The sequence below is a fragment of the Rattus norvegicus genome, chromosome 2 (genome assembly GCF_021556685.1).
Source record: "Rattus norvegicus strain SHRSP/BbbUtx chromosome 2, alternate assembly SHRSP_T2T, whole genome shotgun sequence".
In the NCBI taxonomy this organism is placed as follows: domain Eukaryota; kingdom Metazoa; phylum Chordata; class Mammalia; order Rodentia; family Muridae; genus Rattus; species Rattus norvegicus.
The window spans coordinates 114,739,020-114,754,662 of record NC_141535.1 but is presented as its reverse complement, the minus strand read 5'-3'; the positions used below and the strand labels follow the sequence as shown (position 1 = coordinate 114,754,662).

Sequence of the window (15,643 nt, the reverse complement as noted above, 5' to 3'; positions counted from 1 at the left end):
TAGATAAAATTGATGAAGCTAAAAAAATGCATGCTGGAAGGGACTGAATATAGATCTCTCCTGAGAGACACATCCAGAGCACGTCCAATACAGAGGTGAATGCTAGCAGCAAACCACTGAACTGAGAACAGGACCCCCTTGGGGGGAATTAGAGGAAGGATTGAAAGAGTTGAAGGAACTTGCAACCCCATAAAAACACAGTGGCAGTGTGGCAAAAATAAATACTTTGATCTACATTCATCAAAATATGTTCAAAATTTGCATGAGAAAAAAATACAAATTTCTAATAAAAATTCAAATATCTAAATAAAAGAAAGAAGCTGAAATGCTAGTGAACGCGTTAGAAGAGATATCAGTAACTTTGGGGAGCCAGGGGCGTCCTTAGAAACCTCTGCAGTGACTGAGATTCCATTACTGTCAGCAGCCAAGGAGGGAGTCGGTATCCTCGTATGTGTATGTGAAAACCTGACCCCTGTATCCAAGTGGCCAGAGGTTGCCATGAGCTCTGAGTCTCCTTCTCTCCCCAACTACAAGGAAGAGGTCTAGTCCCAAGGGTGTGTTGTGAGCATGTAGCACAGAGTAGGGAAAGACAAAGAAAGGGATCATTTCCTTCTTATTTCTCCTGTGCAGTGTAAGGTCCATATTGTTCCGTGGGGTTAGCACTGTATCACTGTCAAAACAAAACGACAACAAACAAACAAAACAACAGGGGTGGGGGTGGACCATGTAGATAACTCAGTCAGTAAAGTATAAACATGAAGAGCGAAATCCACATAAAAAGGTTGACATCGCAGCACACACTTGTAATCCAAGAAGAGAAGTTAAGGACAAGAAGATCCCTAGGTAGGCTCAGTGACCTCAGCCAATCTAGCCTATTTGGTAAGCTTCAGGTCAAAGAGAAACCCTGTCTCGGAATAAAAAAGAAAAAATATAGGTGGACAGCATCCAAGGAATGATAGTCAAGGCTGTCTTTGATCCTCCTCATTCATATGCCTATATGTATGCATATACATATAGCTATGCGTACATGTGCATATGCACACACACACATACATACACATAAATAAATAAATAAATAAATAAATAAATAAATAAATAAATAAATAAATAAATTCAGTACAAGAATTTTAGAGATTTTAGATGGGTAATGTGGAAAGAAGATTGTATCACATTAAAGACGGAACTGTCTTCTCTTGACAATATCAGCAGCAACGGCAGCATTCGATGAGGAGGGAGACACCCAAAAGTATGAACTAGGATAAGGCTATAGCATAGGATCCAGGAGTACCCTCAACACTTGGAGGAATGGTACCTAACTGCTTGATGATAGGCTCTACTCCTCTGGTTGGGCTTCCAAATGACAAATGTGGAGGGTTCTGTACTGGGGTCCACCCAGTGATTAACTTAGAGTTGCCTTCAGCATAAAGTGGAGCTTCCTGGGGCTCTGGCCTGTGGTTGAATAGATCCAGAAGGTTCTTCCTAAAAACTGTTGCTATCCACTTCCCAAAGGAAATGAGAATTTATTTTTTTTCACAGTAATATTATCCATTGTTCTTGTAAAAAAATCAAAGTGAAATAATCCATTTCTGACACTAGAGATAACTTTTTTTGTGTGGATTTTATCTTCTTACTAGCATTTTCTGGTTTCGTTTTATTTTTTATAATATAGGGGCATGATTATACTTAAAAGCATTATGTAATTTTTACTATAAACTTACATTTTACTAGACTTATAGGGAATTTATTAAATCATGCTCTTTATAGATTTACATGTATGAGTGTAAAGGGTGCTAGGGAAACCCTCTTACTTCCCATTTTCCTTTCTCACTGGGAACTAACTCAGGCCTGAATTTTCAAAGCTGAGTTGCATCATGGGACTCAGTGTCAACAAGGAAATGGTTACACTTCAATGTCTCTTAGTCATTCGTGCCTTCAACTCAGTGACATTTGCATGAAATCCTTTCCTCACACAGATCCAGGAGAAGAAAGAGAAGGCAGAGCAGCAAGAGGAGGTAAAGGGAAAGAGGAGAGGCATCCAAGAAGGGGAAAGAAAGGACAGGGTGAGGTGGCATGGGTGCTGTGTCTAGAACCCACTCAGCCTTCACACTCTTGAACAAGTTCATTTGATACACCAGCTAGCAGCCCTGTGGAAACACAATGTGATTCGTTCACTCGAAAAGCCTAATTAATGTGTTCCAAAGACCATTTCCAGGTCGAAAAAAATAAAAAGTAATGAACGTAATTATTGAAACCCTAGCCATTAGGTAGAAATAAACAAAAAGGAAACCTCTTAGCACCTCTGAATATAAAGTTGCATTTCATAGCATTAATTATGGACAGTTTTCCAAGGGGAGATTCCAGTGTTGTTGTTCCCTTTAGTCAAATAAAAAGCATTCTTGAATTACATTCAAAGGGCTATGCAAAGCGAAGACACTGCTGAGACCTGGTGTTCATTCTCTTAAATATTAAGACATTGCTTCATTTTGATTTCTACAGTGATATTCTTCCCTTTAGAAAATGCTACACTGGGAAACACTAAACTGGTTCTCTTATGGATACACAATTTAATGGATAATTTTAATTAAATCCGTGACCTATATGGATCTGTCAAAAGTTACCTCTGAAGATGAGTCTGAGATCTAGAATTCCAGTCCTTTAAATGAGATAGAGCTAGCCTTACTATTTAAATGAGATAGAGCTAGCCTTACTATTTAAATGAGATAGAGCTAGCCTTACTATTTAAATGAGATAGAGCTAGCCTTACTATTTAAATGAGATAGAGCTAGCCTTACTATTTAAATGAGATAGAGCTAGCCTTACTATTTAAATGAGATAGAGGTACCCTTACTATTTAAATGAGATAGAGCTAGCCTTACTAATCTTGACATATCACTACTTATCTTTTCCTCTCACTGTTTTTTTTTCCTCAAAGTCATCATTCCCTGTAAAGACTTCAGTTCACAATAATCCTGCTTAAATCATAGCATCTATAGACTAGGAAGATAGCTCAATGGTAGAGCACTTGTCTAACACAGTCAAGGCTCTGGTTATGATCCCTAGGTTTAGGAAGAAAATGAGGAGGGGAAGAGAGGGAAGAAAAGGGGGGAGAGAGACAGAGAGAAGGGGAGGGAAGGGGAGGGAAAGGAAAGCGAAGAAAGAGAAGGGCTGGGGAGGGAGGGGAAGGGAAGGAATATTTTCTGATTGACAAAAATGATCCATGTTCACTGTAAGTATCTTAAGGACAAGAAGTTTTAAGGGAACAATGATTCCTGAACATGCCACCAGCAGGTCTGGTCAGTTGTTTTGAAACTCCAGTCTTCCCCAGAGCAAACTTCTCCAGCCTAACTTTGCTGCAGAGCAAGCACCCATGTTCAGTATGTCTCTAACCTTTGTAGATCGGGGAAAACTCGGTCACATTCCTTACAGTCCTGGTTGCCATGGATCTCTCGGAGATCACTCTCACTCTCCAGGTTTTGCTGCAAGTCCTCCTCCACCATGGAGAAGGCCGAGTGAGGTGTGCTGCATGGGAACTTCTGGTGATCAGCCAGCTCAGCCTTGGATTCAAAGAGCTGGTCACAGTCCTCACAGCGGTGCTGCCGTTCTTCTGCAGAGACAGTGTAAGTATTAGCAAGTATTATTAGCTAGCACTGTGGGATCCTGAATTCACCATCACCATAAGCAGCCGACTTAATGAGTAACACAAAACATAATCCACAGTTTGCTTTGGAGAGTGTCTGTGTGTGTGTGTGTGTGTGTGTGTGTGTGTGTGTGTGTGTGTGTGTGTGTGTGTGCCTATGTATGTATGTGTCTGTGTGTGTGTGTGTGTGTGTGTGTGTGTGCCTGTTTATATGTGTTTGTGAGAGACAGACAGACAGACATCTGCATGGACTTACACATACACAGGGCATATGTGGAGGTTGCTATTATGTGTCTTCCTCTATTTCTCCTCACTGTATTTTTCTGAAACAGGGTCTCTCACTGAACCTAGACTCACCCTTTTGACACCCTGGGGATACTCCTAGCTCTGCCCCTTCTTCTGATGGGGCTACAGAAATGCACAGCCCCGAGCTTGGTTCTAGATAGATGCTAAGGATTTGGACTCAGGTCATCAGGTTTGGACAGCAAACACTTTACCCGCTGAGCCATTTCTAATACTGAAAGTTCTGACCTCCATTTCTCCAAATCAAGTTAATGTGGAAATTAAAAATAATAATATAGGTAAAGAATCCCATAAAATGTCTGGAAAAATAATACATTTACTGAGGCTGCCATGTAATCTCCTCCTCAAATCAAACTCAACACATAAATCTTTGTAGGTTCTAGGGATAACGGAAGTAGTAATTACCTTTTCCTGATCATAATCTCAAGCCAGCACAGCAGTTATTCATATTCCTTCACACTTAAGTGCAAGAAAAATAGGTCTAAGTTTTACCCAGTTCTTCAAGTGACAGGACTAAGGCTTAGAGCAACTAAGTAGTCACTTACAGACCCAAAAGACAAGTGGCTGGGTCAGAACTCAAACTCCCTGCTTTCCTCTAAGTCAAAGGCAGGGACACAGAGGCCCTGTCTGAGCCACAACCATGTCCATCATTGTTAGTCAACCGTCAATTACCCCGAATGGAGCACAAGATGTCTCCAGAACCCTTTGAGGCTAATTTATATTTCTCAGGGGCCGGTGATAATTGGCATGGCTTTGTTAAATAGCCAACATGAATTTACACTTTAAATCAGTAGAGTAAATAGACAGTAATAGTTGGAAATACAATGTGCTTTATGAAGTTAATCACAAAGAGCACTGTTCCTGCTCTTTCTACTCCATGGCTGAGAGCCCACACAAAAGTCCACAGGTATGACCACAGAGGTATTGTGTATGGCTCGTGATGCCGAAAAACACCCATAGTAACACTGTGACACACAGGCTGTTTTGTAGACCTATAACGAAGGAAGATGTTGTTCTTCAGTTATTAATTGACTAGGTGTTTGGGGAAAAACATTGTAATTGCCTACCAAGTTGCCATGTGCTTTGCAAGAGAATGCGTGTGTGGGGAACTCCAAGGGACACGTACGACGGCAATGCTATGACAGATGGACACACAGGAGCAATGGGGAGCTGTGTAACTCAGCTAAGTTGGAGAAACTGGCTCACGATGGGCTTTCCTGGGTAAAACTCAGACAGGTGGGATGACAATGGTGTGCACGCAGGATGAAGGTACCCCACACATGACTCACGGAAGGGTAAGGTATGGCAGGTATTAGGGAACATGGAAGGAAAGAGGGAGGTGACGGACAGAAGGATATTGGTGGTCATGTTAAGAAGGGAAAAAGAGCATCACCGGAAGCTGGGAGCAGGTACATGGTTAGGTTTGCTTCATAGAAGAATTCCCCCATCTGCAGTGGGGCAAATCTAACAGGAGACCCACCAAGAGCCTGAGACCATAATCCACTGAGACATGGGTTTAGCTTAAACGACACCAATAACAAGGGGACAATGGCAAAGGACTCAGATAGGACTGTCTGACTGGATGTACAGTTACAAGGATAGATGTACTCTACCATCAATCACCTCTGCCTTAGAGACAGAAATCTGAACAATAGCAAATAAAGAAACTTTTTTCCTAAAGTGTATAACACTGTCTTATATATTCAAGATCTTGGCTTCCAATCTCAACTGGGAACCCACAAAGAAACAAAACAACTAGGCTTCAAAACACATACAAAAAGCCCAACATTAGACAGCAAAGACAATACCTTGGAGGCTAACACTATGTGCTAGCCATGTGGTCTTCCTAGACAATCTACTTTGCCTTAGCCTCAGTTTCTCAATCTGTGAATTTTAATCTGCATGTAGAAGATTAAATAGAATAATATATGCAAATATATGCATCTAGCCAGCATAAAGAATGCATATGCTTTAAATTTATTTTATCTAGAAGTATGAAATCCACGTAACCACTTAAACATTCTAAGTCTGATAGATCAGTATATGGTTATATGTTTGGGAACAGATATGATACCTTGAAACAACACACAGCTAATGTTTCAAGGATGTTTTGGACGTGTGTGTGTGTGTGTGTGTGTGTGTGTGTGTGTGTGTGTAAAAGTGTGTGTGAAGATGTCTGTATGTGTGTGGGGGTAATAGCATAACCTCAGGTGGCATTCCTCAGGTAAAATGTACTTTTATTTTATTAGTTTTTTGAATCAGGGTCTCTCACTGGCCTGGAACTCATTAAGTTGGCTAGGAAGGCCAGCCAGTGTCCCAAAGCCACCTGTCTCCACCTCATAAGCACTGAGATTACCTGCCATTGCTCTTGGATTTTGTTAGAGGGGTTCTGGAGATGAAACTTGGGCCTTCAAGCTTGCAAGGTAAGCTATCTTTCTAGCCCCAAGAACACTTTAAACAATGGCGCTTTAATGCGTGTCTTAAAACACTTAAGAATGGAATGATCACTTCTGTTTGGGCCTGGAACACCTAGAGCTCAATGACCATGTATAAGGGAAGCATTGCACCAGAGGAGCCCCAATTTGCACATTTTTTTAGCATTAAGTATGTTGTACTGTCTAAGGAAGACCAGCCTTCCATTTAGGTTCAAACTCTACCAGGCTGACTGGGATGCCTAGATTTCTAAAGGCAATTTCAGACTTCCAAGGGGAAAACGCATGCCCCAAAGACATCCCCAGAATATTTTACAAAGAGACAAAATGGAGCTCAACTATGGCGGATACTGCTTGAGTGAAAATAACTAGGCTTGAAAGTTAAATTCCTCCCTCGAGTCATTGGAGCTTGGCCTCTGGTGCTTTCAATCGAAAAGTATTCTAACTAAAGTATTTTTGGTTCAATATATTGTGTTGAATTAAATCACATTATATTAGGAGACAGAGTTGGAAAGAAAAGAAAAAATGTTGTCTCACCTCAATAACACACATGCAATTAAGATTTTGCTCTCACAGAGATAGCTTTCCAGTAATAGAAATATATGCGGGAGAGACAGTTGATCATTTGAAGAAAGATCAAAACCTGGCTACTTGCAATGACTCTCAAGAAGTGAAAGGTGAGGCTGGAGAGAGGTTCCATGGTTAAAAGCACCTAATGCTCTTGCAGAGGACCTAGGCTCAATTTCCAGCACCCACATGGTGGCTCACAATCTCCTATCGTTCATGTTTATGGGATCTATCGCCCCCTTCTGGCTTCTGTAGGCACTCCGTGTACATTGTGTACACACACGCAGGCAGAACGCTCAATGCACTAAACAAGCAAACTCTTTAAAAGAGTGGAAGGATGCTTACAAAGGGAATTGTAACTAAACTTAAGGTGATGCTTCCGATCAAGTCTTCCATTTTTCTTCATATGTACTTCAGCTTCGACCTCAGCTCACTGCTTTCTCCTTCATTGTAGCCACGTGTCAACTCCAGAACAACACTCATTCTGAGATAACACATTTGTCAAAATGGCACTGTGCGGCAGCCAAGGATGCAAATGGAGAAACCGCAGGTGTGAGCTTCTTGGACAGGTTGCTGCTGTGGAAAGCAGCGCACCCAGAGGCGCTTAGCACTCACCATGGATGTCAGGCGCCATGGGCTCATGTGGGTCCTCTTCACTCTTCATGAACAGCAGGAGTTCCTCCCCAGGCGCAATGTCTGCGACTACTCTGTAGAATATCTTCAAAGAGCAGGCACAGGTGGCAGGAAAGACAGACATGAGCAAACGTTAACAAAGGGCAGGATACACCAGGGCAGTCGTACATTTTCTCCTATTTTCATAAACATATTCCCTTTTATTTTTATTTTTTATCAAAGGGAATGGTAATTTCTGTTTTATTAACTAAGAGAAAAATAAATAATCATCTTGTTGGGAAAAAAAAATCTCTCAAGGAAGTTAACAGAAAGTTTCCAAATCCTAGCTAGTATACAAACCAAATTTCATTATACGAATTTGTTGTGTTACCTATAGTCTAGGTAACATGCCATGTGTTTAGAAAAGAACTTTCCCATCCTTGAATTCCTCAAAGTACCTAGCAAGCCACACCCACTCAAAACTATCTGGCAGTGCTCCAGTCAGCCCTAAGGGGCCCTACATAGTAGAGATCTCTTCTCCACAAGAAGCTCCAAAGGGAGTGGCTGGTGGACCGCAGCAAACTGAACAGCTATGGTCTCTAGAGAACAGAATCACTTCGTTTCAAAACACCACTCTCCGCTCCCACCAATGAGAGAAGGGAGCCTCTACCTAAGCCCTGACCTTGTGCCCAAGCTCCTGATTACAGCTCCACCATACAAGCACTGTGTCCCATGCTCCCTCTGTGACCTGGCTACTGATTTGAGTGCTTATGCCCTGGCTTTCTCGCTAAGTAAAGACAGGAAAGACTTAATAAATCTGCTACTAGTGGGTTGAGGACGTTGAATCATAATCTGGAATTTCTAAGATCTGCCTGTCTTTCCTAACAGCTCAGTGACAGAGAAGCCATGGCCTTCTGTGTGTTCAGGCACCAGGCTTTCATCATCCATAAAGGATGCATTTAAGCACAAACATCTTCAAGATATGGATTTATTTTACCATTAGAATGCTATCAATTACTCTTCTTATCCTGAGGTTACTTTTTAAATAACGATTCTATTTATGGAGGTTGGGGGGGGGGGAGTTATACTGTACCTCATAAACACTAAAAATTTTAGCCCAGTGAACCATCAGTGTGAATCGGCCCTATGTCTTTTCTTACACACTCATCTTGCTCATGGTAACCTGTATTCTGTTTTGCTGTTACCACACACCAACACTTTTACTAGCTAATCCTTAAACAAGACGGCACCCCGCCACCGTTATTCTCAACATCAGGGAAAAAAAAATAGAGAAGACAAATGCAACCAAGAAATAGGAAGAATAGCCTAGTAGATGACGTTTGTTCACTTGAGACCAGCCTTGGACTGGCTCTGTATCTGCTAACCAGGACTGTCTGGTCATTTCAAACGGAGGAAATCTGTGCACACTGGAAATACTCCTCTATTTTTATATTTTACTGTTTATTCCTTGGAAGGCCAAAGAGCTTACAAAGAAGTACGTGCCTCTTTCTTCCAGTAGGTGGCTCTAAACTCCAGTGGGTGGTGGTGATGTGTGTGTGTGTGTGTGTGTGTGTGTGTGTGTGTGTGTGTGTGTGTTGCTATAAAAAAGAATAGAGCACAAAATTATGTGAAATTTATATATATTATATATATATATACAATGAGGAATATTTTCTACTTGGTCTCTTCCTTGTCAAAATGAAGCTTTTTTTAATTCATTAGTAGCTAAACTTAAGTCCCTTTATAATGGCCACCAGGAAGAAATGTTGAACACTGCTGTAATATAACCTGAGATTCTTTTATTTGTCTAAAAGTGAAATCTAGGCTACCATAGGACAGGCTCCATCTTTGGCAGTCTCTACTTAAAAAGGAAACCCAAAGCAGACATGGTCACCTTGCACCCATCACTCTCCCCTCTCTCTAGAGCTTCATAGGCAGGGGAGAATCCTGCCTCAAGTTACCAGATTAAAATAACATCACTGCTCCCATGCGCCTTTCTCCTACACCTTTGAGTTAAACACGGGTAAGTCCCCTGCTTCCTCCTTGAGCCCCGTTTCCCCTTAGAAAACAATGGGCTTCTCTCAGCGGTTTGAATCACCTCTGTCCTGGCATCTCTAACAGGTTTAACTTCTTAGTTCCCTTTCCAGCAGCATGTTAGCATTTGAATTGTGACACATTCAGACTTCTCGGAAACAGGGAGGTTAAAAAGACAGAGCATAGCAAGACAGTCACAAGGCACGATTGTATTGGCTGAGGAGCGCTTTCCAGACACACATGTCAGGCCACTTTAAGAAAGTATTATGATATCATGATTTCTCTCCGGTCCTCTATTAATCATGTCTCTTTTAATTCCATTTTAGATTTACTCAATCCAATGTGAGCGGTCCAAGGGACAAAAGAAAATGATGGATACTCTGCAACTATATATTATGAAGACAATTCTCTTCGCCGGGACATAGATCACTCCTGTAATTACCCTTTAAGTGTCCAGATTGTCATGTGAAGAATATTGAGTGCATAAAATATAAAAGACGTGGAAGCGTGTTGACGTTGGCTTTATTTACTGGAGGTAAAAGGTGACATTCCAGGCCATGAAAGGCAAGGCAAGGCAGAGTAGAATTTAACTTCAGGGTGTTCTTTCCTATTTTAACTGAATTTTTATGGTGCTCATGAAACTGGGGTTTGAAACGAACTGGCAAGCGCCAGTCATAATGAGGGCAAATTCTGGGCATGCTTCCCCAAGCAGCAATAAGAATGTGCCTCGAAGCCCCGCCCTCCACACCCTCGAGGGTCCGGTCCCCATCTCAAGGTGTTTCTGCTCCTGAGATCCTTGCTGTCTGCCATTCCTTGGGGTCTTAGAAAAGCTGCATTCAAATGACATGTTCCTCTTCTAATTAGAATGGCACCAATGTATAATTTGAATACTTGAGCCCAGATATGCCTATGACAATAGAAATATATTAGCAAGCATTTGACATGGTGAGAGAAGTCCTTTAATAGAAAACAAAACGACTTTTCTTTTCCTTCCCCCCCCCAAACTGAATTACTTGGGAATATGATGGGAGACAACCCTGAATGAACCTCCTCCTTCAGGAAATACCGTGTCTCTATTCTCAGGAAATGCTGTGTCTCTCCTTTCGAGTTATAAAAACATCTTGTGGTAAATAAGAAACTGACAGCTTCAGGAGTGTTGTATGCAGACGCTTACCGATGTAGATGCTTATAGACACCCACCTTTAAGACCACGGCATCCCCAGAGACTTGGCCACATGGCAAGCCTATAAACCCTGTGTCATCTGAGTTATGCACCAAAAGAAAATACACCGCTTTTCTGGGGTTTGTGCTGTGGAAAAAATGGGAGTTGATTTGTCTGCTAAATTCCATAAAAGAGTTAACAGTTCTCCTTTCCCTATTGTAGTTGTGTGGAAAAACTTAACCAGATCCAAATTTAAAATGTCCTGGGGTTTGTGATGAATTCAATACAAGTACAGACATCTTAAGTATTCAGAAAGAAGTTTCAACCAATACAAAAGTTGTTGGTCTCCTATGTTGCACCCTCCCACTCCCTCTCTGATAAGACTCTGCTGGAATGAAAGATAATCCCAGCACACAGTGGAAAGGCAGAAGGATAGTCCTTATGTGTACATGAAATTTCTATTGTAAAATTCAAGTTACTGAATATCTCAAACTCAATCGGGTTATTACACATCTCAAATTGGTTGATCTCTTCTAGAATTCTAAGCTTGGTAGCTGGCACTAGAATTCGGAAATAGATGTTATAAACGTGACTTAATTTTTCACACAGTTAAACTTTTTCATAACATAAAATTTTAATTTTTCTAGCATCTGGATAGACTGCGTTTTTTTTTTCTTTTCCAAAAAGCTGAATTTCTATCTTTGTAAGCATGAATGATATCCTTGGATTTCAGAATTCTCCAACTTAAAAAGGTAAGTATCTATGTGATTGTTTCACTAACTGACCTCGTCATAGTCTTACATCTCCAGCTTTCGTTGAAGTACCTCTGACTAGCAAAATTTATGACTTTTCAGAAAGAATCCTTAATTGTTTGCGTAACTGAAAAAACAAGATGAGAAAAAGCCAACCTTGCTTGCCTTCATTTTCAGTGACATTTATTGCTGAAGCATAAATATAATATGCTTGTAAATGGGTATCACTTACTCTAGATATAAGTATTATAACAAATTCGTTTTAACCAAACTCTGAAACCAAATCTGGATGCAAAAAAAAAGAAAGTCCACTCAGGTAATATAAGACAAAACAAAGATTTTTTTAAAAAAAAATAGTAGTGATATGGACAGAAATCGGCCAATTCTAAGATTCTGAGAGATCAGCTATCACTCAGAATTACATATAAATAATTTTGTACTAAGACATATTACATACTTTACATGTGACATCTAATAAGCAAAGTTTATATTTTCCATGAATTTAAAATTTTACATAATCTGTTAACAATCTCATGTTTTGAATTAATTGCTAATACTTAATGACCAGATTAATTCTAATTGTGTTTGATGTGGGTCACAATTAATTGTATATTATGTTACACACATTATATATAAAAATTAAATGAGAATTAACATTAAGTACATGACATTGGATGCTTAGTTCCTTCAGTTACTTAAGTTCAGGAAGACCACACTACAGAAGGTAGAGACACCCAAAAGTACTCTGAGAAAAGTTAATAGTCCACAGAAGGCTCTCAGACTAATTCGATTTTGTCAAGGCCTCTGTTCAACCAAATCTGCCATCAAAATAACGACATTTCCATTTGTACTTACAAAATGTAAAACTGCATGTTCTTGTTCACTGTTCTACAGAAGAGAAAATCTAAGAATCTTTCAGAACAGCTTTGCTGATAATCTGCTACACTTGGGTCACCTCAATGTGCCATGTTTGTACTATTGACTTAGAAGATAAACGAGTGTCCAGGAAAAAAAAGAAAGAAAGAAAACAAACCATTTACTCTTTAAAAGATAAACAAGGCCTCATTGTTAGGGCTTTTCCATTTATTTCCCTGGTCAAACATTGGAAGTTTTATTTATGTGTAATATGCTGCACTTGGCATGTCTAAAAATGACAGAAGTGTGAATTATGAGTGACATGCAACCTATTCAGGAAGTTCTAATAATTGAAATAATAGAGAAATGCACTCCCTGCAGAATCTATATGAAGAAACAGCTTTTTCAGACTATCGCTGGTTTCTCTTTTCCCTTTGAAGCTGTCAGCTGATTTCTCCCTCCTCCAACTCCCCGTGTTCGGCCGGGATGCTTTATTTCTCTATAGCTTCATTCAAAAGACCATGCAGGAGCAGGGAAAGCCAAGTGGAACTTGTATGTTTGGAAGCGGCTGGGAGGGAGGCTAAGTGACAGTATCCATGTCTGAACAGGGTTGACATTTGGTGGGAACATATCTGCCCGTCTTGGTGCTGCAGAGACAGCCTGAGATCACAGACCGCATGCATGTATACTCGACCATCTCAGGAAACACAACCTGGGCCCCTCATCTACCCCTAGCAATGTCCGAAACCCCAACTCAGGAAGGCTACAGTGAGGTCAAGATCTTGACCTCTGGATAGAAAGATCCCAATGTCCATTCTGGGTCTAATTTTACTGAGAGGCAGAGAAGCATCTTCGGAAGGCAGACATGGATGGCCAGGAAATGAGCTCTTCCGACAGAATGTTAGCTTTATCATGACTAAGCTTTGCCCAAGCCAAGGGCCCTTCAGTTTCTCCAAACAGAAGGTGCCTGCATCTATTCTTACAGCCACAGAGAAAATCAAGAAACATTTTGAGGAGATTGGGATGTAGCCTTGTGTCCCCAAGCTTGCCTGGCATGAATGAAGCCCTGAGGTCAGTCCACACACCCAAATTAAATAACTGCATGAATACTTACTCTCTCTCTCTCTCTCTCTCTCTCTCTCTCTCTCTCTCTCTCTCTCTCACACACACACACACACACACACACACACTCACACACACACACACACACACACACACACACACATGCGCGCACATGCGCGCGCAAGGCAAAGTGGTGTTTCTCTCTTTTTTAAAAATATCCAATGGAAAACACCATTGAGGGTTTTTTCTTCTATACATTCTTAACTCATTATTAATAACATTAGAAAGCAGCCACATATAATTTAATGAATTAAAGAAGACAAAATTGATTTTGGCTCTAGTTCCTATAAAAAAAGAAGTGCTGACCTTTAGAGCTGTGTGCCCAGTCTAAAAGCATTGCCACAGTATCTTAACTAACTTCTCAGGATCTCCCCACAGGGCCCTCAAGGAAGATCCATGTATAAGGAATAGCCTTTCCTTACATTGGCCATTTTTTTTGATTCTTTAAAATCCTCTTGATCATTCCAAGTCTTTTCCAAAGATTTGGCAAAAGTGCCACCATCACATTACGAAGAAGCCAAAGATCATCTCTGGGTGGCGTACTGCCAAGTTTGGAGGCATCTCTTATGCCCTTAACCACCAAGTTCTCTTTGGTGGCTCGTGAAACATGCTGATGACTACCTTTCTGGCTTTGTACCAGAAAGAACTAGACTCTCCTGAGTGTGCCATGGTCTGAGCTATTCCAGAATGAACGATGATGTCTACACACAAACATCGATTATTAAAAATGGACAAGTGACTGTTTCAACTTAAACACAGCATACTTCAGGTCACCCTTTTCAAGACACAGGGTCTGTGAATCCTAGCAAAAGACCTCTGGATGTGTTCTGTCACCATCATGTGTCGCCATCATGGCCTGAGTATCATGTACAGGGAAGGGAGGTGGGACTGTTTTTCTCATGCAAATATCAAACAGCCAACTATGTCTAAGGCAGTTTCATTGGGGTAAAGGAAGCAACTTATCAGGCAGATAGCATCCCCCAGAGTCTGCTTGCATGCTGTACTCAAAGCTGGTCCCTGGGTACTGCCAGCTGGCATTCATCTTAAAACAGCAGAGTACAACTTTGGTATAAAAGTAGGACTTGACTTAAAAGCAAAGCAAAGCAAATGCCCAAAGCCAATAATAACTTTAACATCAAAAGAAAGCATGGAGAACGCAGACAGAAATCCTTGTAGTGGAAGAGAAATTAACAAATCACCTGACAGTGGAGGTAAACATAGTCTACAAAGTACGGGGAGTTGGGGGAGCTGGGGGAGCGCCCTGTTCTCTATACTGGGCCTTGCTGCTTGCCTCATTGTTTTCGCACCATGTATATTAAGTGAATGTTGAAGGAAAGTGGATTTTTCCCCTCCTCAGTAAAGGGCCAAAGAAAATAAGTTAATAATTGAGCCCATAATGAGCTTGCAATAACAACACTGTGCTAGTGTCAGGTAGTCCGATAGCATCACTCATGAGCCGGAGCAGAGTGAGAGAGGGTGTGCCAAATCAACCATGATCGTCCTGGAAGCAGTTAAAAGTTTATAAGGTAAAGCACAAATGAGAACAATGCCCATTCCAACTGAAAACACTGCCGAGTCTTGCTGCCATTCATTAACCACCAGGGAGCTGGCAGGGTCTCCTAAGTGAATTCTGACTTCATAGTCTTTGTGGGGCACACATTCTCTTATATCTCGTTGCTTCGGAATGGATGACAGGCTTTGGGTAATCTCTTATCGACGTGTTTCTTTTAATTCAGAGGCAACAGTAGACTTCTCTAATTCTACTTACTAAATACCAGCTGTCAGGAGCCAGTTTAAAAATGAAAGTACTTATCACTCTGTATAAATGACAAGGTTAACAATGCCTTGGCTGTCTGAGGGCTTTCCTACATTTGGGGACCACGGGAAGGCAGGACAGGATTGGAATAAGTAGGTTCCTTTCCATGATGCAGAATCCTAATTCTCTGTCTCTGCCTTGCTGTCTTGCTGTCTCTGTCTCTGTCTCTGTCTCTCTGTCTCTCTGTCTCTCTCCCTCTCTCTCTCTCTCTCTCTCTCTCTCTCTCTCTCTTTCTCACACACACACACACATATATTTTGGTCACCATAATGGAAAGACTACCTTGGTTTTCATCTGAAAGGTCAACTTATGTGAACTGAGCTACTGAGCTTTTATGGCCTCCCTCGAGGT

At 41.1% G+C, this 15,643-nt stretch overlaps 1 protein-coding gene across 50 annotated transcripts in view; it reads right to left on the bottom strand.

Annotated features, from left to right (window-relative positions):
- Mecom (MDS1 and EVI1 complex locus) overlaps positions 1-15,643 on the bottom strand; it is a 555,388-nt gene that overhangs the window by 38,642 nt on the left and 501,103 nt on the right. For all 50 annotated transcript variants that reach the window (NM_001389282.2, XM_087618730.1, XM_087618723.1 and 47 more), the window contains 2 exon segments: positions 3,388-3,604; positions 7,555-7,657. In NM_001389282.2, the coding sequence (NP_001376211.1) occupies positions 3,388-3,604; positions 7,555-7,657 (320 nt within the window).